General features: G+C 43.3%; 1 protein-coding gene across 1 annotated transcript in view; it reads left to right on the top strand.

Moving 5' to 3' along the window:
- The window catches only part of ARHGEF3 (Rho guanine nucleotide exchange factor 3), a 158,171-nt gene that overhangs the window by 15,961 nt on the left and 119,179 nt on the right, over nt 1–23,031 (top strand). The window contains exon 2 of the mRNA XM_080675326.1: nt 11,811–11,873. Coding sequence (XP_080531452.1) covers nt 11,811–11,873 — 63 coding nt within the window. The remainder of the gene's footprint in view (nt 1–11,810; nt 11,874–23,031) is intronic.

Here is a 23,031-nt window from a genome sequence, read left to right on the forward strand (position 1 = left end):
GGTGGGCAAACTTTTTGACTTGAGGGCCACAATGGGTTCTTAAACTGGACCGGAGGGCCGGAACAAAAGCATGGATGGGGTGTTTGTGTGAACTAATATAAATTCAAAGTAAAGGAGCGGAGGGAAGAGCAAGAGAACCGGATAGAACAGCCGGATCCGGCCCGCGGGCCGTAGTTTGCCCACAGCTGCTCTAACCACTGAGCAACACTGACCAGGGCAAGAGTCAGAAACGTTTTGAAATGATATGGGATCAAGACCTCCCAGAGGAAGGCAGGAATAGGGCCAGCTTCATGGACAGGGCTCTACGCTCAGAAGGGCTCCACTCTGTAGGCACGTAGAATTGCCTAATAAATATGTGTTTAAGATTTAGATGACCTTCCTCTGAGAAGTCTCCCTGACCACTCTTCAAGTGGCTCTGCCCCTACCTCCTGGTTTACTTTCTTCATAACACTTAGTGCACGCTATACTAGCTTGTTTACTTGCGTACTGGTTTATCATCTCTGACCCCTACTGTTGCTACTGGACTGTATTCTTCCTGAGGGCAAAGACTGTGTCTCTTTGTTGACCAATGTATCTACAGTAGCTTCCACAGTGCCTGGCAGGTAGTAGGTGCCCCATAAAATATTTGTTGAAACAATGAACCTATCTAATGAAATTCGTTTTTCTGAACCTGTTGTTCCTGGTTTTTTATTGTCAAAATATATCAATATTGTGGGCCCCAGAATGAAAATTCTGTGGTTGACATGTCTTGGTGTTTTAGTCTTCCTGAAAAGAAATTCTACAGCATTATACTTGCCATTTGGGAGTAGGAGGGTTATTCTGTTCATATGTGTCAGTCAACAAACATTTGTTGATTTTGTTCTGTGTGCTGGGCTAGGCCTTAGAAATGTCCAGGGCAATTCTGGACCCGAGAGACTTCCATTCTTAGTAAAACACTGATTTCCTGGGAAATGAATTAAACGCTGGAAAAATATGCTTTGATTCTGCAAAACCCAGACTCTCAGTTTCAGACTTCAGGATAAAAGTGATTGGGACGGGCTTTGAAGAAAAAATCAGGATTAGAAAATTCAGCACAAAGTCCTTTCCCCTCCCAGCAGCCATTTGTGGCTCACCACAACTTTTGCTTTTTACTCAGACCTTGAAAGGACATGACAGTGCTGCTAATGAAGGGAGGTGCTGAATACCTGCATGTCCCTGGCGTTTGGGGGCCCTCTGCCCCCCTCCTGTAATTTGGGGTTGTGGGGAGGCCCTCCTCCACTTTCAAAGGCAGCTGCAGAAGGAAAATGTCCCTCTAATCACACTTGACGTCTTTCCAGACACCGCACCAAGTGGTAACTGGCTTTCACATTACTGTTCTGATGGCTTCCCTGTGGACTGTTGCCAAGAGTGTTAAGTTCGTCTGGACTACTGTTCTGAAAACTCTGGCCGCCTCTGTGCTAATGAGCTCGGGCCGGACAGGGAGAGGGGTCTTTGTCACATGGACAGGCCATGGCTTCTCCGGAATCACCTCCAGCGGTAATGCTGTGAGGAGCTACAGTTAAGAGACATTGTTGGTATATTCAAGTACATGTTTTTAAGGAGAAGGGTATTCATGATTACACAGTTATTTTGCTTATATGGTTGTCCCCTTGTTGCTGAGAGAGAGGAACGTCTGTACAGATAGACAGCCTGTGGTGAGAGTTTCCAGTTTTATTTGAGAGAGCACAGTTTTTGATCAAATCCTTAAATTATATTCATTTGGGTCCTAAGGAATTGTGCTCCAGTTACTACCAACCAAATTCTGCTGCAGTCCCGGGGCGGACTCGCTGCCTTGCAGGAGCACCGGGCCGTGGGCACCAAGGGTTGGCAGTTTCGTGGAGCTGAGTCCTCGGCAGGCAGGCCGAGCACGGAGGGCCCGGTGCCCCTGGCATTGAGTGCATATTGATGCCCTGAAGAGGAACGGATGGGCATGGAGCTGTTTACAGCCCATCTTTTTTCAGGACAGGAAGGGGATGTATAGGTTATTTGTGAATTTATTTTGTTTTACTTCGGCAACGTTATTTGTTTATTTTTTAAAGGCAAAAGATTTATTCTCTCCGAAGAGAAACAAGAGCATAGCAACATTGTTTTAATATAATTTTAAACTTGAAAAGTTGCAAGTTTAGAATAAGGTACTCCTGAATACCAAAGCCAGATTCTCTGATTGTTTACATTTGGTCCCATTTGCTTTATACACTCCTCTCCCCTTCATCTCCCTGTATCTCTGTCTCTTTATATATTTATATGTAGACTGTATATACATACATATGTATTTAGCATATGAATGCAAATTACTTCCCTTCCTACTTGAGAATGAGTTGCAGACGTTATGTCCCTTTAACCCCAAATGCTTCAACTCAGTGTGTGTTTCCTAAGAACAAGAGCATCCTCTCACACAGTATTGCTATCAAAGGCAGGACATTTCGCCTGGACAAGACATATTAACTCCTCCACCATTTATTTCTTAGATTCACCACTGTCGCAGTAATGAATTTTATAGCAGTTGTTTTTGCTGGACCAGAATCCAGTTCAGGATCACGCACTGCATTTATTGTCATTTCTCTTTATCTGGAACAGTTTTCCAGACTTTCTTAGTGTTTCTTGATTTTGACAGTTTTGAAGAGTAGAGGCCAGGTATGTTGTACACTTTTCCTTGATGTGGGTTTATTAGATGACTCTTCTTGATTAGATTCATAGCATGAATTAAAAAAATTATCTAGAGTGATGGGAGAATACTGTTTTTTCAGGCTGTGGCTAAGGCTCTGTGGTCTTTCAAGATAGGAAAAGGCAGGAACACAAATGAATGAAGAACTGAGAACTCTCCTTGTAAAATCAGGTTCCCAGCCCGGTCAGTGTAGTTCAGTGGTTAAGCATTGACCTATGAACCAGAAGGTCAGGGTTCAATTCCCGGTCAGGACATATTCCTGGGTTGCAGGCTTGATCCCCAGTGGGGGCGTGCAGGAGGCAGCCGATCAATGATTCTCTTTCATCATTGATGTTTCTATCTCTCTCTCCCTCTCCCTTCCTCTTTGAAATCAATAAAAATATATTTTTAAAACTCAGGTTCCCAGTATAATCACATATGAATCTGAATTGTGCAGTTGAATCATCGAAGTTGATTGGTTCCATGGAGTAATTCTCTAGAAATTAAGTAATTATTTGGACATTCCTTAAACTATATGGATAATATTTTTGCTGGTTGGGACTTCAAACTATTGCGTATGGGAATTTTTTTTTTAAATGGGAGTTCATGATGTTGTTAAAAAAAAATGAATAAACAAATAAAAGAGGGCCAGGGGAGCACCAGTATTAATAAAGTTTTATGAACCAAGCTTGTGATTAATCTAATTCAGTGTACTTGAGACCCAGTAGAAAAAAATAAAATAATTGTCATTATTAGAGGGCTAGAGAAAAAGTGCTCTGGTTAATTTGATTTTGTGCTTTTGTCATATCCTGTTATTGAAAATCTTTGTGACTGTGAACCCCCCTTATCCCATTTTAGGTTGGTGCACATAATGAAGTTTTTCTAGAACAGTCTTTCTGGGAAATATACCTGCCAGCTGTCTGCCCCAAGTAGACAGGTTTTCTGTCTTCTCTCAGCTCCTTGGCCTTGAGTGTTCTGAAGGGAAGAGCGGTCTGTAAATGTTTGTGAAATGACAGTGACTCTGGCTGTTGGCTGTCAAGGCTGATGGTGGCTCAGGGGGGGTGGGGTTGGGTCTGCTCCTCCTCCCACTTGCCTGGTGGGATATGATTTCCTTCCCACAGACGAGGAAGACCTTTCCTTGGCCAAGAAGAACTCATCTCTGCTTCCAAACTAGCTATGGGCCCCATGTTCAGTGGCCAAAATCAATCACTGGGGCTTTTCCTGGCTTGCCAGAGTCAAGTTCATGGGCAGACTTTCACACATGTTAAATATTTGCTCCATGGTTTTCCCCTCTGGTGGCTGCTCGCACTTGCTGCCACTGCTGCTGTTGCTACTACCACTAATAGTGGGTACTTGAGTGGGTACTGTGTGCCAGGCATTGTGCTGAGCCCTTTCCCACATCAATCCATTTAAGTCTCACAATAACCTCTGTATTCCCCTTTTATAGATGAGGAAACAGGTTCCAAAGGGTGAAGGGATGTGCTTAAGGTTCTACAACAAATAAATGGCATAACTGGCATGCGAACCCACCGAGTCTGACGTTAGGGCCCACCTCGCACCTTCAAACCTCAGTTAATGACATCTGAGTGCAAAACCGCCTATTTTGTTAGTTAAGATTTTTTACCAATAGTTCAGAGAGCACCATGATTTCCAGGTTCTCCACCCCGTGAGCACCTTGAGAAAATCTAGAAAAGAACAGTGCTCCTGGATGCTGTAAAAAGAGAGGATATTTTTTAAATAAGGAGGAACCCCCCCCCCCAGCTGTGTATTAAAAATGGAGTAGGGGGTCCTTCTCTCGATTCTCCTGCTCACCCCTGGAGCGTCAGACAGGAGAGAAACAAAATGTGGATCCTTTCCCTGCTCAAAACGTGAGTTTAGCGAGTCAAGTTCCAGGTAAGGGCAAGTACAAAACACAAAATGCTTTCGCTAATCTCTCCCCGAAGAAGGCACAGATGAAAGGCGAGGCATCAAAGCCTCTGAAACCACCAAAGCTGTTTGCCAGCAGAGATAAATCAAACGGGTTGGCGTTCTGGTTTGAATTTATTAATTATAAATGACTAATCAGGGCAATTGGCTGTCAGGTCGGGCCCTGCACTCTCTCCCTCAGTGCATCTTTGCTGCTCTGGCCACTTTGTTATTAAATAGAAAAGCCCTCTGATTAAATAACAGGGCTGTTCCAACGCCAGCCACTTCAGTCTCGGCTGTTGAAGATGGCCAGGCTCGCATTTGTCCTGTCTCTGTGAAAGAAGTGGGAGCAACACGCAGCAGACGTGACTGAAGGTATCCAGAGAGCATCCATTTCCAACCCTGTGTGACATGGGTTAGAGGAGGGTCAGGCTGCACCCCAGGTCTCCTTTAGGACCCCCCCACATCTACAGTTATCCACCCTGCCTGCCTCTCAAAGTCATATAACAACAGCACAGCAGCCGTAATAGTAGTAATGGTAAAGATGGTAATAACCACAGTAGCAATAATTATGACCATTTTTAATCTTTTCCATGTGCTTGGCCCTGTTCTAAATATCTTATCTCCTTTAATCCTGGAAATAACCCTATGATGGAGAAACCAACGCTTATAGAAATGTTTTATAGACACATACATCCCACACACGGAACTTGGCCCATCATAGATCCTCAGTAACTAATTGTTGAGTGAATGAAGGGATAAAAAAGTAGTTTGCTCAAGGTCACACCAAGTAGCAGATGGATTTTGAACCCAGGTCTGTCTCATTTATGCTCTTAATTTCCTTGAAGTATGTAAGTAAATTCATTGTCAGCCTTTTTATATTGTTGTCAAGCACATTGTTTTAAACAAATATTTAAATTTATTTTATATTAGTTTAATATATTAATTTAAATAAAACACATATTGTTTCGAAAAATATGAAAAGAGAAATAGCATTGTATGGCAGAAAGATGAGTAGTTTGGGAGTCAGGCCTAAGGAAAAATCCCCTCTTCAGCATTTACTGTTTGTGACCTTGAGCAAGTCAGTAAGCCTTTGAGCTTGATTGTCCTCTGTAAAACTAACACAATACTTACTTACACTGGACTAACAAGGAGCTTAAAGACCGGTCCTCTCAACTGTGAGCACACTGCATGCCTCACTGCAGGTGCTCTGGTCCCTCCACTCGTGAATTGGGAGGCACCTGGTGATTGTCCTTTGATTCTAAGACACAATGTGAAAGGACTCCAAGATTTGGATCTAGGGAGAACGGAAGCCGAGCCCAGGGAGGATGAGATACTCAGTTTTGGACCAGGGCCAGCTCTCCTAAAAATCGATCAGCAGAGATTTGGGTCAGTGCTTCTTCAGACAGCCTCACCCAGAACAACGGAAAAAGCCGTTGTTCATGGACCATTTGCTAATGAGATTTAGATGTCTGCCCTGTGCTGTCAGAAGGTAGCCAAGCCTGAAAGGAGACAGCCATTGTGTGGCCCCGAGAACAGTGACAAAAGTGGGTTGGGAAGAAGACAAGTGGAAGCTTAAAGCTGAGACAGCAGGATGGAGGCACCAGTGATGAATCCCAGAGTCCACCTGGTCTGTCCAGAGGTACCTGTATCTCCACCAGATCTCACATCTGAATATACAGAGGCCTTTGCTCTGTTCCAAAGTAACAGAGGGCCTCCTCCTGGTTGTTTTTTGATTGGAGAAGCATGAGAGGGTTTTCCCAGAAACCAAACACTTTTAGAAATTGTCTCGATCGAATATGTAATCGGCAGGGCTAAGGAATCTGATAGTTATGTTCCTTTGTTTTCAGAAATTCCCCTCTGTATCTGCCTTTCCTTCCTGCCCCAGCGAGGCACCTTGGGTTCAGACAGAGGGCTCAGGTGCCATTTCAGTTTATTTATGACTTGACTCAGCTGACTGTTTCCATTCAAGTGAGGTATGATCAGTCTTGGATTCCTTGCTCCTAAAGCACAAGGGCTGAGTCCCATGCTCTTGTTCAGGACAGCGTATGGATAGACACCCTGGCCATGGGTGCCTCACCCTTGAACAGATCTGACTTTCCTTCTCATAGGAGCAGTGGAAGTTACAAATGCCCCATGTGGACCAATGTCTGAACAGCTGTGATCTCTTTTCACCTGTCTATGTATTTTAAGGAAAACAAATGCCCCCACTGGTAAGGAAAATGCTCTTTCTTATTTGAAAAGCAAGAACTGTAGCCTGAACTTGCAGGTTTTGAGTCTCCAAGGAAATTTGAGGCTGAAGAATTGCAGCCTTCAGTGATTTTGCTTTTGAGGTTTTGATTTAATTTTGGCAGCCAGGTGGTTAGCAGAAAGGAAGGGTGTCACCCCAAGAACACGGGCCTCCTTTATTCATCCTTTTAGTCACTCATTCAGAAATTATTCACTGACCTGCCACGCAGGGCACTGGGGTTTCAAGTTATGTGCTCAAATCAGAGAGCGCAGACTAAGGCACAATTGTTGGGCTCACCCACGGTGCTTTGTTTCCATGGTTGAAAGGGAGTGGACCGTGCATTGGCTTCAGTAAATTTGACAAGAATAACAGGGTGTGTCTTCCTCAAATTCGCTGAGAACCTGTGAGACCAAGTGTGTAAATGCAGACAGTTCACACACAGGGTCCTTCCTGCCCAGGAACTCCCCCAGGTAAGCTGTGCATGGCTTCTGGTGCACAGGGGAGGTAAAATGGCTCATTCACTAGCCTACCCAAGACCACAGAATGGTATAGGTTATCCCAGGGGTGGGCAAACTTTTTGACTCGAGGGCCACAATGGGTTCTTAAACTAGACCGGAGGGCCGAAACAAAAGCATGGATGGAGTGTTTGTGTGAACTAATATAAATTCAAAGTAAAGGAATGGAGGGGAGAGCAAGAGAACCCTCCGCTCTTTCGGCTCCGCGGGCCAGATAGAACAGCCAAACGGGCCGCTGCGGGCCGTAGTTTGCCCACGGCTGGGTTATCCAGTCTAAATAGGTATTCTGTCTTCAAGGCCAATTCTCTAGTAAAATCCTATATAATAAAAGGCTAATATGCAAATCGACCGAATGGTGGAATGACTGGTCGCTATGACATGCACAGACCACCAGCGGACAGGCGCTCAATGTAGGAGCTGCCCCCTGGTGGTCAGTGAGCTCCCACAGGGGGAGTGCTGTTCAGCCAGAAGTTCTGAGCTGGGCTCACGGCTGGCAAGTGCAGCAGCGGTGGTGGGAGCCTGTCCTGCCTCCGCGGCAGCATTAAGGATGTCCAACTGCCAGCTTAGACATCCCCCGAGGGCTCCCAGACTGTGAGAGGGCACAGGCCGGGCTGAGGGGATCCCCCCCCCCCCCATGAGTGCACGAATTTTGTGCACTGGGCCTCTAGTAGAGTTATAAAGATGTTTCCTCCAAAATTCCTTCACCTCCTCTGCAGGTGTGATGCGCTCTCCCAGACTCTGGGACAGGACAGAACAGTGGGAAAGCACATAGCTTGAAGCCAGGTAGATCTAGGTTAGAATCCAGGCTCTGCCACTTGCTAACTATAGAACACTGGGCAAGTCCCTGCCCCTCTCTGAGCCTCTGTCTCCTCCTCTGCAAACTGGATATAATACTTGTCCCTACCTCATGGAGTGATCATGAGGATTGAATGAGATCATGCATGTACGGATTTAGTTCTGTGGTCAATATTTAGTGTGTGTTTAACAGACCAAAGCTGGCATTCTTACCAGTCCGAGTATTATCATTATTAATAGCTTTGGGGAAGTTTAAAGCAGAGCCACACCCTGTTTTTGGAGATGCTCATTTGCCTGTGTCTCCAGGGCTTAAATTTCCTGCTGGTGATTTATTCCAGGAACTGCTCTTTAGATTATTGCCATGAACGAGCTCCCCAATATATTTTAGAAAAGTCCGAGGTGGGATTTAGAAGTTCCTGGGTGAGATGTTCAGCACCAGCATGGGGCTATTTCACGTGCGGGCTCTTCATCACGTGGGTTGGTTATGCTGGCCAGGCTGTTGGAATGGGTGCCCTTTCCTCTCCACTCCCTCCACCTGTGTCCTCTCTGGAGTTGGGTGATTGGTGACGAGGACAAGTTTCACAAAGAAAGCAGGACCAAGGGCATTAAAAATATATAAAGAAATATTCTTCTGGGGGCAGTCAGCCATGTACCAGGCACTACACCGGGTTCTAGGAAGATGACCGTGACAGACCAAGTCCTGCCTTCATGGGCTTCCATCTCATGAGAAGGTCAACCAAAAACTATAAAACAAAACATTGAATTAAATTATCTTTATGAAATGGATCTCTCCTGCTACTCTCTGTCTCGGCATCTCCTCTGACTCATTCACAGTGGAGATCACAACCGAATTATTCTTTTTTCTTTTTACTCCCAATTAGTGAGCATGGATCATGCCTGGCTCACAGCCCAGGGCTCAGAGGAGGGCTTTGCACACCAGAAGTGCTTGGTGAACATAAAATGAGTGGACAAATGATTAAGCGATGCTTTGGGCCAGAGTTTAAACTTCAGGTTTCTTCTTTGTGGCTGGCAGCAGCCAGTCACCACCCTATGTAATGGAAATAAATTTTAAAAATCCACTTTGATAATCCATTCAGCTTTTATTGCATAAGATTTAGGGGTTTCTTATGGAGATCATTCTGTGCCAGATTAACTGGCCATGGCTTAGTGAAAAAGGCCACTAGAGGACTTTTGTCTTCTGGATTGAACACTTGCGCAGAAGTGTCTGGGGTGAGGGCTACTCAGAAGACTGGGTTTGAGCGCTGGGTAGTGTGTTGAGTCGGTCTGGAGAGGGCTGCATGCCATGAGGAAAAGGGCCTCTTATTATCGCCTCTCCTGTTACTCCTCTTGGGGTAACAGGCTACTACTGTTAATGTGCCAAGTTGACAGCATCATTGAGCCCAGGGAATGGAACTACAGCAGCATAAAGTTCTGTAACCTGACAGTGCTAGGTAGCTGCATACATCTGCATGGCTTACAGTGTGGGTAATATATAACCACTTATTGTGCCCCTACTATGTGCCAGGATTCCTTCCAGGAACCCTACACAAATCATCTATGTGCCTCACAACTGCCTGACTGGTAGGCATCATTTCCACTTTACAAACAACATCCAGGAGCCTCAGCCCCCTCTTGGCATTTCCCAAGATCCCAGGTATAATACTGTAGCTTCTCATGGCAAGAGCAGCTGGACTCAGGAAGGACCCGAGTGGTCCTGGGCCACAGGACACCAACACGGCTGTTCCCCACTCATGCACCCCAGTACTAACTGATCGCAGCCTTCTCCCATTTGCTGTGCTGTGTAACGCTGCTCAATACAGCCCTCCAGGCAGAGGCTACCAGACATTCCAGATGGCAGATGAATCCTAACCTATTTGCCAAACTTGCTTTAAACGGTGTCCTGGATTCAGAGTGTTACACTGCAGCTGTGTAACTTTGAGCAGATTGCTTATTTCCCCTGACCTGTTTATTCACCTGTGGAGGGGAACTCTCCATCACCGTAATTGCCTCTTGCCTCCAAAGTCACCGTGTAAGGATAAGCCAGGGAGTCGGCCTCACTGCTACCACCACGCCACTATCATTGTAACTGGATACGAATCAGTCAGGGTCAGGACCCTCCCCAAATATGAAGCATCCTCAAGAAAGGTAAGGGCTAGCAGCATCTTCTCAAGGCTCCCCCCAAAGTGGAGTATTTGACTCCCAGGAACCACTTGGCCAGCTTGATGCAGGTTCCTGTGCACCATCGCAGAACGGCTGGTTTCGCGTCCCGGCTCCCGGCACTGGATCTCTGAATCATTCCCCTGCTGGAGTGGAATAGGACCCCCCATATTAGAGTTGAGAACGGGTGACTCAGAGAAGTGAGGTGACTTTCCCTAGACTGTTTGGATCTTACTGCATTCGAGTTAATCATGTGAGCATCTGTCCCTCCTACGTGCATGTAAATTCCTTAACCGTGGGAGCTGCTGATCTTCGCCTTCCCAGGAACAAGCACACGTCCTGGCACATAGTGGTGCACAACAAATCTTTATTGAAGTGAAAAAATACTGGAATAATTACAGTAAGATGGACAAGGACAGCCCTGGCTGCTTTCCAGTCTCTGCCAGTGTTCACGCTCGGGGCCTGATAGAGGAGAGGAAGGGGTGGACTTTTTGGGGGGTCGAAGGCTCCAGATGGCTATTGACTCCACTGTCACTTCATGCCAGTGATTCTGGTCAGTTGGTAGCTTTCTGTCAAGTCGGAGAGGGAGACTTAGCAAGTCACAGATTAGGGACTCCAGCAATACTTGCCTGGTTTGTTGAGCTGGAATGCAGAAGAGAGGTGAGTGTATCTTGGATGAGCCTTTATTGTGGTGTGAAGATTTGAGTTTCTGTTCTTTTTATAAAGTGGAAAATATATTTTTCTGCATCTAACCTCGCAGACTTCTTTGGTCATAAGTTCATTGGAAGTACAGTTCTCCTCAGTTCAAGTAATGACTTTTCTGAATCTCAGTATTCATGTCTATAAAAGAGGAAGGTTGGAGACGGTGTCTAAGGTTTGTTCCAGCATTCTGGTTCTGCAATTACATCAGGACTCTGGATGAGGTTTAGAACAAATTTAAATTACCCTGGTACAAAGCAGTTCTAAAAATGGAATGTCTTTAACTGAATTAGATTTTCTCTCCAGTCTAGTTTTTTCTTTCATGTTAGTCAGAATCTGAACTTTGTGTCTTAAATTTCTAAACCTTGACATATGAAGAAATTTAGAGGGAAAAATACAGATAAACAAATTTTAGCAGCATGAATACAAATAACACAAAGCAATTATTCTAGAGCAGTGGTCAGCAAACTCATTAGTCAACAGAGCCAAATATCCACAGTACAACAATTGAAATTTCTTTTGAGAGCCAATTTTTTTAAACTTAAACTTCTTCTAATGCCACTTCTTCAAAATAGACTCGCCCAGGCCGTGGTATTTTGTGGAAGAGCCACACTCAAGGGGCCAAAGAGCCGCATGTGGCTCGCGAGCCGCAGTTTGCCGACCGCGGTTCTAGAGCATAATAGTTTCCCGTACTTTCTTAGAACTATTCATGTACGTTAAAGGTTTTGGGGAACAGGTTAGAAATGACAAGGATTGCATGTGCTGCTTGATTGCATTTTTTTCTTTCTTTAATCAAAGCCATAATCCATGTTTACATCTGAACTTTGTTTTATTGTTTGTTTTGCAGCGAAAACGGAAGCAGAGCGCCCAAGATGAAGATGCTGTTAGCCTATGTAGTCTTGACATCGGTGTAAGTACAGCACTCCCCACTGCCCTGCCCTGGGAACACCTCTCATTCTCATCTATTTGTTAACCTGCTGTGCACATTACATGGCTCCTAGGATCTGACTATGGAAGTCGTGACCTGGGAGGAAATTCTTTTTAAACAAAATATTTCATTTTACTGAAGGAAGCTGTGTGGCCAACCTAAACTTCCAAGCCAACTTGTACACCACTCGTCTTTTCTCTCATAAAATGAGTTATGAACTCAGTGCATCTGGGTAGAATCTAGAAAAAGGCCAACGCGCTAGACCCAACACAGGCAGCTGGCGGCCCAAAGGCCAGAATTCTCCAGCAGCTGGCGGAGTGAGGGGCTTTGGATTCAACTGACGGTAGTTTAAATTACGATTCTTACTATCTGTGTGACACCTTTCCTCACCTCTGAGCCCTCATCTGGAAAACAGGGGTGAAAGGACTTAACCTAACAGAATTTTTATGAGGATCAAATAAAAGTGAGAATACGATGCACATTACCTAGCATGTACTAGGCACCCACCAAATATTAATATTAATTAGCCTTACTGTGTTTTCTTTAAAAGAAGTTTGCAAAAGCTATTTAAGTGACATGGTAGTGGAGTGCTGGTGATGATAGAAGTAAAAAGCTTTCTTTCTGAATCTTCATAGAACGTGGATTATTGGGTTCTCATCTGACAACATTTATTTGCTGGTGTGAGCAAAGCTCTCTTAGTTATTTTTAGTTCTTACAGAGTTTTCTGTGATGCAGACAGCCATGATGGAGTGAACTTGAGCTGTCATCTAATTAATGAATTTGCACATGTTTATTTCTCTATATGGTGTTTGTTTCCGTGTTTAGGCTATCATTAATGAAGTTGGACCAGTTTACTAGGTTGCCATGGTAACAGGAAAAAACCCGGTGTGCTTCTTGGTTTTACTTGACTCACTGAATATTTTGTTATTGACAGGTGAAGTCTATGGAACTTCCATTATCACCAGCAATTTCTTTATGTTTGAATGCTTTAAGTTTTGTGGAAATTAGTAGACTCTTGGCTTTCAGAATTTAAGTCACCCTTAGCCTGTCCCCTCACTTTGTCAATGAAGAAATAGAAGTCCAGGGAGGTGTCGTGATTTAGGCAAGACTTTAATCTAGGTCATTTCTAAGATCATGCCTCATCATTCATTTTTCCTCAACTGTATTTATTTTTTAGAAAAACATGTCTCTAGTAGCTTTTTATCAAAGAACCTCTAAACTCTTTTGTGTGAAAGATTAGTATTTTCAATTACAGATTGTGATTTTTTTCTCTTTTTCTCCTTTTAAGCATCTCATATCATGTTTTGTCATAGTAAAGAGACTTTTTTGATACTTCGGGATTCAAGTATGGCCACACTCCTTTCTGACTGCCTTACAGATTCTGGAGCCTGGGCAGAGTTCCCTCCAGATATTGTCACATTATTATAAAAATTGTAAAAGTTGGAAGAATCCCAGAAGCTGTTGCAGGACACGAAAACCGATGTTTTGCAGGTTTACTGACAGTTCTTGTCACGTGGAGGTGGCAGGATGTGTGACAGGTTGAGGAAGTGGTCCTGATGGTCAGTGCCTGGCGCCTCGCAGGCACTCAGCAGAGAGGAGTTGAATTGAATGAAGTGGGGGGTGAGGTCACCTTTGAGAAAATGTTTTGCCATAAAGGCAACAATGTCTAAATAAATATGAGTCCAGTAAATTAACCATCTGATAAATAAATGGCCTTTGAAGGTAAAAGGCTTTCTTTTTGACTCTTCATAGATTGTGGATTATTGGGTTCTGATCTGACAACAGAGTTTTCTGTGATGCAAACAGCCATGATGGAGTGAAGGGGCTCTTAAGTGGGGATACGCAGTCGAGTGACAGTCCCCTTAACTAACAGCATGACTGCAGAGTTGTTTTGAGCCTGTTTCTATGTGTCGTGGAAAGTAGCATCTAAGAAAGAGGTGGGTTCCGATGGGTGACTCATACTGGAGGATGTGAGGGTTTGAGAAAGTAATATTAGTAACTCTCGATTTTGATTCCATTAATAAGTGGAAAGACATTCACCAGATAACTTTGAACAAGAAGTTGCTAGATGAGGGGAAGGAGTCTTTTGGGGATCATGCTCAAGTTTCTGTTGAGTCCCAGCTGAATGCTGCATACACAGTGAGCTCTTGGTAAATAGTTATTGGCTGATGAATCTTAAAAATTAAAAATAATGAGCCCCCCAGTTTATGTGGAATTCAGCACCCTTTTAAAGGAATGTATCAGTGACATGAAATGGGAAATGTTAACACAGATGAAATCTTCTCCCTTGGATTAAAAAGTATGCATAGAACCCTAGCCGGTTTGGCTCAGCGGATAGAGCGTCGTCTTGCAGACTGAAGGGTCTCGGGTTCAATTCAGGTTAAGGGCATACACCTCAGTTGCAGGCTCCTCCCCAGCCCGGGCCCTGGTCAGGGCTCATGCAGGAGGCAACCAATCAATGTGTTTCTCTCACATCAATATTTCTCTCTGTCTTTCCCTCTCTCTTCCACTCTCTCTGAAAATCAATGGACAAATATCAAAGGTATGCATAGAGCCCCTCCGGGTGTCCGAGTGACATTCCCACTGACGTCGTGCTTTCGTTTAAAGCCTCAGATGACGATTCTGATAGCTGCCAGGGAGTTTTCTACACTGCTCCCCAGCCCCTTACAGAACTTGGGCTTAGAGACCAAACAGGAGTGGATACGCGAAGAAAAGAGCTTATTCTTACAGAGCAGGGTCCTCCATTGTTTGGGGGATCACAGACTCCTTTGGGAATCTGGTAATAGCACTGGGCTCCAGAAAAATTTACAGGATTGACGTGTGATTTCATGGGCCCCCTGGAGCCCAGCCAAGACTCCATGTTAAAAAGGGTTTGGAAGGGTCCAGAGGCACAGTGATGTATCTCCAAAGAACTGTCCTCCCACCCTTCACCCCCAGCACTTGGTGAAAAATGAATTGTGACTGGTGAGCCCACACGATGTGATGATATAATTGGTCTTTATTTTTTCCCATCACTTTACCCAATCCACTGCTGAGCCCCCAGCTTCCTGGCAGGATAGAATAGAAACTGTTCCAGAAAAATAAAAAAAGAGCAACCTATACTTTTGAGAACAATTTGCAGAATAGAGAATGCTCCCAGCAGCCGCCTACAAATCTCCCTCGTCAGAGGAAATGAGTGGGATGATTTCAGGGACATTGCTTCCCCACAGCACTTTTCTAGTTTAAGTTCTAATGGATGAGAGACACCTGAGTGAAGAGCGGGGCTTCATGGTGCCCCAGGAAAGGCCCTCGTGGAAGAGCCAGGTGTGTCCCAGTGCAGGGCACTGCTCAGCACCAAGCATCCTTTCTAAAAAACAAATGAGGTTTTTTTTTTGGGGGGGGAGGGGCAGAATAAAAATAGTTTCCAATGACAAAAATAATGTAAAAGACAAAAAGGAATATATGTTCTTTGTAGAAAATTTGGAAACTTTGAACAATAGAATTCAATAAACCCATCATGAAGCAGTAGCTATATTTTGGTGTATTACCTTCCTGGCATTATACACACACTCACTTTAAATATTTTTCATTAGGAAATAGTGCAGACATACAAAATGGTGTAAAGGATAATATAAAATTCCATGTAGCTATCAATGCAATTGAAGAAATATGCCCTTAACAGCAAAGCTATTTATTGATTTCTGTATTTTTCATTTACTTTACTTATTGAGATCATGTTACCACATCTTGAAACAGTCTTCAGGGGCATTGTTTTTAGTAACTTTACAGTACATTGTCAAATGGGGGCACCAGATTTCCTTAACCCATCCTTCATTGGCTATTTAGATAAGTTACAACTTTTTCTCTATTATAAATAACACCGGTGGGTGTTCTAGAGTACCATTGCGTAACCTTTTATTAGTAGGATAAAATGTGGATCTGGCTAAACGAGTATGGATATTTTCTAAATCCGTGAACAGGTTTGTACCCCTCCTGGCACTGAGAGGTGGAAACGCAGTTCAGAGCAGTTGAGTATCCTGTACGGAGACTCGGAGTGGGGATAGTGTTCAGGTTTCTCTGGCCCATCGCTCTTTCAGCTATTTCTTTGGTCCCTTGCTAATCGGTGACTTTCACATGGGACATTTGCTTACACCCCCTCTTTAGGAGGAATCCTTCCTGCTTCGTCTGGAGGGTGGCGGGGGGGCCTGGAACTTTTCCAGGGTAGCAGGTTGAACCATGATTGGGGGTGGGGTGAGATCCATTTAATCTCATAACTGTCCTATGCCCGTAGGTGTTATCATACCTTTTTGAAGATGAGGAAACTGAGGCTCAGAGAGATAAGCAATTTGCTTCAAGTCCCAGCTCATTGTAGATTTAAACCCAGGATGGCTGGGTTTCACTGCTTCCCCACGCTGCCTCCAAGACAGGCAGGAAAAGAAAGTGTTTGGCTCCGTGGCTTCTGGTAGTGGGTGACGGGTCTTGATGGCAAACCACCTTCGAGGTTTATGACATACATCCTCAATTTCCATACTGTGCTTTCCCATTACTTACCCTGTTGCGTGGATGCTCAAATCACAAGTGTTGATGTCCAAGGGGAAAAGCTTCCTGTCTCGATTAAGCCAAATAATGTTTCCTTGCTAGGATATGTTAAACCAGACACCGAGTAGCAGCAGGGGTATTTCATCTCTGCTCAGCAGAGTCCAGATAATTTAGAAAGATACTGTTTCTGTGGTTTTTTCTCTTGGTCTGTTCTGGAACTTGCTAACTGGGCAGAGTAGTCTTGCCCCGGCCAGCGTGAGGCCTCGATGAATTCCATGGATTTCAGTAATGCTCTTATCGCTGAGGAGACCAGGCCTGCCTCTGAGATTGGGTCTTCATTAGCACATGCTTATAGTCAACCTGTTGGCATTTCTTCCGTTTTGGATTTACGATCTGCCCTTCTTTTGTTCAAATTTTCTGCAAAGAACATATATTCCTTTTTGTCTTTTACATTATTTTTATCATTGGAAACTATTTTCATTCTCCCCCTCCCCCGGTCCCCGCAGAACTCATTTGTTTTTTAGAAAGGATGCTTGGTGCTGAGCAGTGCCCTGCACTGGGACACACCTGGCTCCTCCCCCAGGGCCTTTCCTGGGGCACCATGAACCCCCACTCTTCACTCAGGTGTCTCTCACCCATTAGAACTTAAACTAGAAAAGTGCTGTGGGGAAGCAATGTCCTAAGGAGGTGGCGACCCTATGTTGAGTTCAAGGTTGTTCTCACGCTGCCATCTCTGATGGCAAATTTGCTCGTTGTTGACAGACACATTACATTTTGCCTTTGCCCTAATTGATTAGGTGGCGGACCGTACTAATTACTGTGATCTTCTTCTCTCTGACCCACCTCTTCAAAAGCACAGTGGCAAAGAGATTACAAGGAGCGTCAGGACACATGCTCAGAAATTAACGATGTAGCAAAGTGTCAGTCATCGTTTCAAGGTGACACCCAGGGGCCATGTTAAATGAGGTTCTTATGCTCCAAGAATAGTTGTTTGAATTTGTCATCAGAAATGCAAACTTTGGGAGCTAGAGACTGATCACCATTTGAAACCTCAGTTTCCTCAACTGAAGCTGAAACTCTAACAGTGCCCCACCTTAGAGTTGTAAGGATTAAAATTAGTTAATTCCTGTAAAGCACTCAGGACCCGGCCCATAGTAACCACAAAAAGTACTAGCTATTATTGCTGTTTGTTTCATACAAAATCAACTATGGGTAAATTTGAGGTACTGATTGTTGGCATCAGTGTTTCATAAATAGAACTGATCATGAAATTTTTAAAAACACCAGTATCTGAGGAGACATATGCAAGGAGTTTTACTGCAGCATTTTGAATAGTAGCCAAAAGCTGGAAACAGCATGAATATCCGAATTATATAGACTTGTAAATATATTTTAAAATGTAAGTATAAAACACTATTATAGAACACATAAAATACAAAGTATGCTCCTAGATCAGCCGTGGGCAAACTACGGCCCGCGGGCCGGATCCGGCTGTTCTATCCGGTTCTCTTGCTCTCCCCTCCGCTCCTTTACTTTGAATTTATATTAGTTCACACAAACACTTCATCCATGCTTTTGTTCCGGCCCTCCGGTCCAGTTTAAGAACCCATTGTGGCCCTCGAGTCAAAAAGTTTGCCCACCCCTGTTTGTCCATTCAAAGGAATAAGCACGGAAGATCATACATTGCATTGGGGTTAGTGGTTATGTTAGGAGAATGGAATTACAAGAAGGGATGACTGGGTTCCAGAGGTCATGACCTTTGACATATTGTGAAACCTAGGAACATACCTTCCCCCAGAAGACTGTTTATATATACTTAAAGTAAAATACACAAGATTACAACAAAACCCAGTTATATTGAAATATGGTTATCCAAATATTTAAAAAACAAATTTGTAATAAGAGTTATGTATGTGCTTCTTAATCAATGAGTTAAGTAACAAGATCTGGCAACAAGTCTAATAACTAATATACCTAATAGGAGATAGAGTAAATGATATTTTGAAATACCCACATCAACCACACTGTGATTTAAGCACATAGTGATTTCTATGGTGACAAACTCATTGGTCTGCTAATGCAATTTGCCTCCTGTACTCACCCCATCTGGGGCTGGGTCTCGAACCTGCAACCAAGGTATGAGCCCTTGACCAGAATGGATCCTGAAGCCCTTTGGTCCACGGGCTGACACTCTAATCACTGAGCAAACTGGCCAGGGCTGTCCTTATATTTTTAGAGATGAATACTGAAGGAGTAGCATGTCATGATATCTGTAACTTACTTTTGAACACTTTCACATACTAGTAAAATATAAAGTGAATATTTTAAAAAGAAAAAGAAACATTTTCTTTTTAATTACTCACTAACACTACATATATCCCATCATTTAAAAAAATCAAACAACAGAAATAGAGTTAACAGCCCTTTGACCACTGCCCATCCCACTCACCTCCTCAGGTATAATCCCAGTTATCAGCTCAATCTCCTCCTGGATATTCAGACAGATAATAGGTACAGAAATAAAAATTAGTTTGTGGCGGTATTTTAAGGACATAAGCGTTGTCATCTTTTGTTTTACTTTGTAACTTGCTTTCCTTTTCTTTTAACTAATCTTTACTTTTTTAGAGCCATCTTAGGGTCACAGCAAAATTAAGCAGAAATTACAGAGTTTCCATCTACCCTCTGCCCTCATGCGCACACAGCCTCCCCCTACTATCCACATCCCCACGAGAGTGGTACGTTTGTGACGCCGGGTAAGCACACTCATCATAACCACCCAGAGCCCGTAGTTTGTATTAGTGTTCACTTGGTGTTGTGCATTCTGGGAGTTTTGACAAATGTGTGATGACGCGTATCCACCACGATAGTGCCTTACAAAGTAGTTTCACGGCCCTAAAAATTCTCTGTGCCCCACTTGTTCATTCCTACACTCTCTCACTGGCAACACTGATAGTTCTATTGTTTGCAGAGTTTTGCCTTTTCCAGTCTGCCCTACAGTAGGTAGCCTTTTCAGACTGGCTTCTTTCACTTAATTATATGCATTGAAGTTCTCCATGTCGTCTTGTGGCTGGAGAACTCCTTTTTTCTTTTTTTTTCAAATCACTGAAGTAATATTCCATTGTATGCACATAGCACAATTTACTTATCCAGTCACCTAGTGAAGGATATGGTTCATTGCATGGCTGCCCGTTCATGCACAAAACCAATGAGTCATAGTTTGCTTTGACCTGATTCTCCATTGGAGAGGCACTTTTGTCGTTTCCAGTATTCCCCAGTTCCAACAATGACCGTCCTCATCCCCCAGAACCAGTAGTAAGGTCGATGCAAAAAAAAAAAAAAAATGCCTGTGGACACGTGCTCTTTTACGTGAGTGTGAATAGTAGTAAGTTGCCATTGTTAAAGTTCAGATTCCTGTGCTGAAGCAGAAAGCAAAGTGTTACCAAATGCAGGTCTGAGCAGGCTGTTAAAATTGATGGAGAAGGAAAGTTTTGTTTCCATCATGTATGCTTCACTTAAATAATAGTGTGTGTAGCTCTTAGACTTAGATATCCAGAAATAGCATCTGTGGTTTAAAAAGAAAGAAAGAAACAAGAGACTGTCCTTGCGAATTCAAAGAATAAGTTTGTTATATTGGCAAAGTTTACATCTCAACTGCCTTTAACATCTTGTTGTTTATCATTAATTCTACTTTGAGATTATTTGCAGTAAAACAGTCACTAGAAAATAATTGTTCACAAGTGCTTTTTCTGATTATTTCTTTTTCTAAAAGGTAGCCTGGGTCTGTCCCCCTGAAAATTATGTAAATAATCTTGGTTAGGAAGTTCCATCCAGGCTTCCGTTGCCAGATAAATTTTTTCCCAAATGACTTATGTAATTGCATCAAGCCTCATGTTTGATCTCATTATATATTCCTGGTTTCAATAGCAGAAGTTTTTGGTTTTCTTTCTTACTTTTCTTTTTCCCTTGACATTTAAATTCTTGGGTAACTTTGGAAAAAGGTCAAAATAATGGAGTGTCCAGGTGAATTCTCGTGTCTTCCTGCACCTGCTGTCTAACTGACACTGCTGTTTTCGGATCATGTTATGGAGAAAGTCAACCCAGTATAAGCAGGTGGTTTCTCTATAAGCATCACTTCACGGCCAGTATTGATGGTGAAGCATTTGAAACAGAATCATCTGCTTATCTTCAGTGGTCAAAATTGACAGCACCGTCCTGCAGGGAACTAAAGGTGTTTATTGTGATGCTTTCATGAGCAGATTGACCTCTTCCTTTGATGTTTCTATAAATGAGATTTCTTCTACTCCCCTCACACCTCAAAATATCAGTTTCTAAAATTGGAATCTTCTAGGAACACTAAAATCAATAAATTTAAAGTGTTTTCTTTGCCTTTCCTTGGCAGGGCAAAGTGATTTTTTGCCGGCCAGGTCTATATAAATCCCATCCAAGGGTAATATTTATTACTATAGAATTAATGAACTCATGTGTTTATTCTTTAGTTCATTCATTGCATGCACTAATTCAATCAAGCAGTATTTATTGAGCTGTACCCTGGGTCAGGCGCAAGGACACTGAAGGAAGTGAAACTTAGGACTCATTCATCTGCAGAGGAGTGGAAATTGCTCTTGATTTTGTCACAAGTTAACCAAGCACGGAGAAGGCACATCTTAATGCACCCAGTGCTGGTTTTCTGCTTTCTGTAAGGGAATAATTCCACATTGTTGGTTGGTTTTGAAATAAATAAATTTTGCTATATATTCTTCTGGTAACATTTTTCTACCTTAGAATTTCCTTGAAATTGATTTATTTTCTTCCTGCTGGTCAACCTGAAGGTTCGACTGAGGAAGCGCTTCACAGTGTTTTATGGAAAAGCTGACCTTGAGAAATTGTACTGTATGGCAGGTGAGCTTTACACCTGTGCTCTCCTTACTGTGAGCTTATAGGATTTGGGAGCACTGGGTTTCAGAGCAAGATCTCTCAAACTTTTAGACCTGAAAGGGACCTGGAAGAGAGTGTCTTGTTGAATGCATTTCATTGTGTAGCTGTGGCAATTGAAGCTGGGATAAGTCAAGTGTTATCCTGCCCAAAGTGACTGACGATGAGTGAGAATACAAGTCTTGGGCCTCATGTTCCGGATTGGACCTTAAACCCCAGAGGAAGTAGAAGCTAACAGTTCTGGTTTTGACGTTGTGAATACTGGCCTCACCACTCCCTACCTTTGTGACCTTGGACAACATATTCAGATTCTTCTGTGTTATGGTTTTCTTGGCTGGAAAAATACAGATGATAATAAGGTTGCTGTAAGGACTCAATACGATGATACAAGTAGAGCTGTGGCACAATGTGGCAACAGGTAAGCATACTTACTATTGATATTGCAAAAATAATCCAGGACCATAGAACAGGGATATTGTCTATTTTAGGCAATAGTGTCTCCCTGGTGCCCAAGAAAGTGCCTGGTATATATCCAACCATTAGTTAAGATTAGTTGAATGGATTTTTTTCTAATGTGTATTTGGTAATTCTGATAAATACATGATATCAGGAAAGAGAAAATAAAGATGTTCATATGCTGCTTAAAACAAGAGGGTTGTGGAGGTCTGTGCCTTTTTAGGTGGAACGAGTTTGTTTTTAAAGAGGTATTTGACAAAGCTATTGATTTCATCCTGCAAAGCTTCATTCAGATCCAAGCAGTCTCGATCAATAGGTGACTGACTGATAACAGCAGCTCAACTCTGCCTTTCAATAGAGCCAGAACCACGCTATGACCACCTCCAGTGGGACCACCTGTATCAGGCCCCCGTCATCACAATGGCTGGATGATTCCAGGGGCCTCCCACCTGATGGCCCTGCATCTGCCTTTGACCCTTTGCTGTCCACTATCAACACAGCAGCTAGAAGGTTTCTTTTAAGCCTAAATCGCATGCTGTCTCTCTCATGTCTCCCTCGTCACTCAGTGGCATTGCCACATCCTCCTAGTGGCCCTTGAGATTCTGGACCCCTACTCCCCCCCCTTTCCCTGGGCTCTCACCACACTGTCCACCCCTTATTCTCCTGCGCTCAAACCCCGGGCCTTAGCAATTGCTGGTTCTAAGTGGAGAGCTCATTTACATACCCGTGTGACTGACTTCCCCCTTTTCCTTCTGGTATTTCCACAGATGTTCTTAAAGGTGCTTTTTCTGTCTCCCTATGTTGAAAATCATCTCCATTTCCAGACTCCACTCCATCTCTGCATTCCCTACGCCTCTTACCCGACTTTATTTTTTTCTTCATAATATTTACCATCACCTGCCACATGATGTATTTTCTACTTATTAGTGTCTGTCCACACTAGAATATAACTTTTATTTTGTTCTTCTGCCATATTCCTAATATCTGGGATGGTGTCTGGCACGGAGTGTGTCGACTTAACATTTGTTGGATAAATGAGTGGCCACTGTAATGTTCCTATGTTTCATGCTGTCTTTAGAAGGTTATTGTAAACATGAGCTGGCTTTATCTTGGCAACACTTTAAGGATGTCTATCTTCCTCTATATATGTATGTGCGTTCCCTCAATTTTTAAGAAAAGCCATAAAACAAGAGGCAAAACCAAGGCCTACCTGACGAGACCTTGTACTATACAA

This window comes from Plecotus auritus, assembly GCF_963455305.1.
Source record: "Plecotus auritus genome assembly, chromosome: 6".
Classification (NCBI taxonomy): domain Eukaryota; kingdom Metazoa; phylum Chordata; class Mammalia; order Chiroptera; family Vespertilionidae; genus Plecotus; species Plecotus auritus.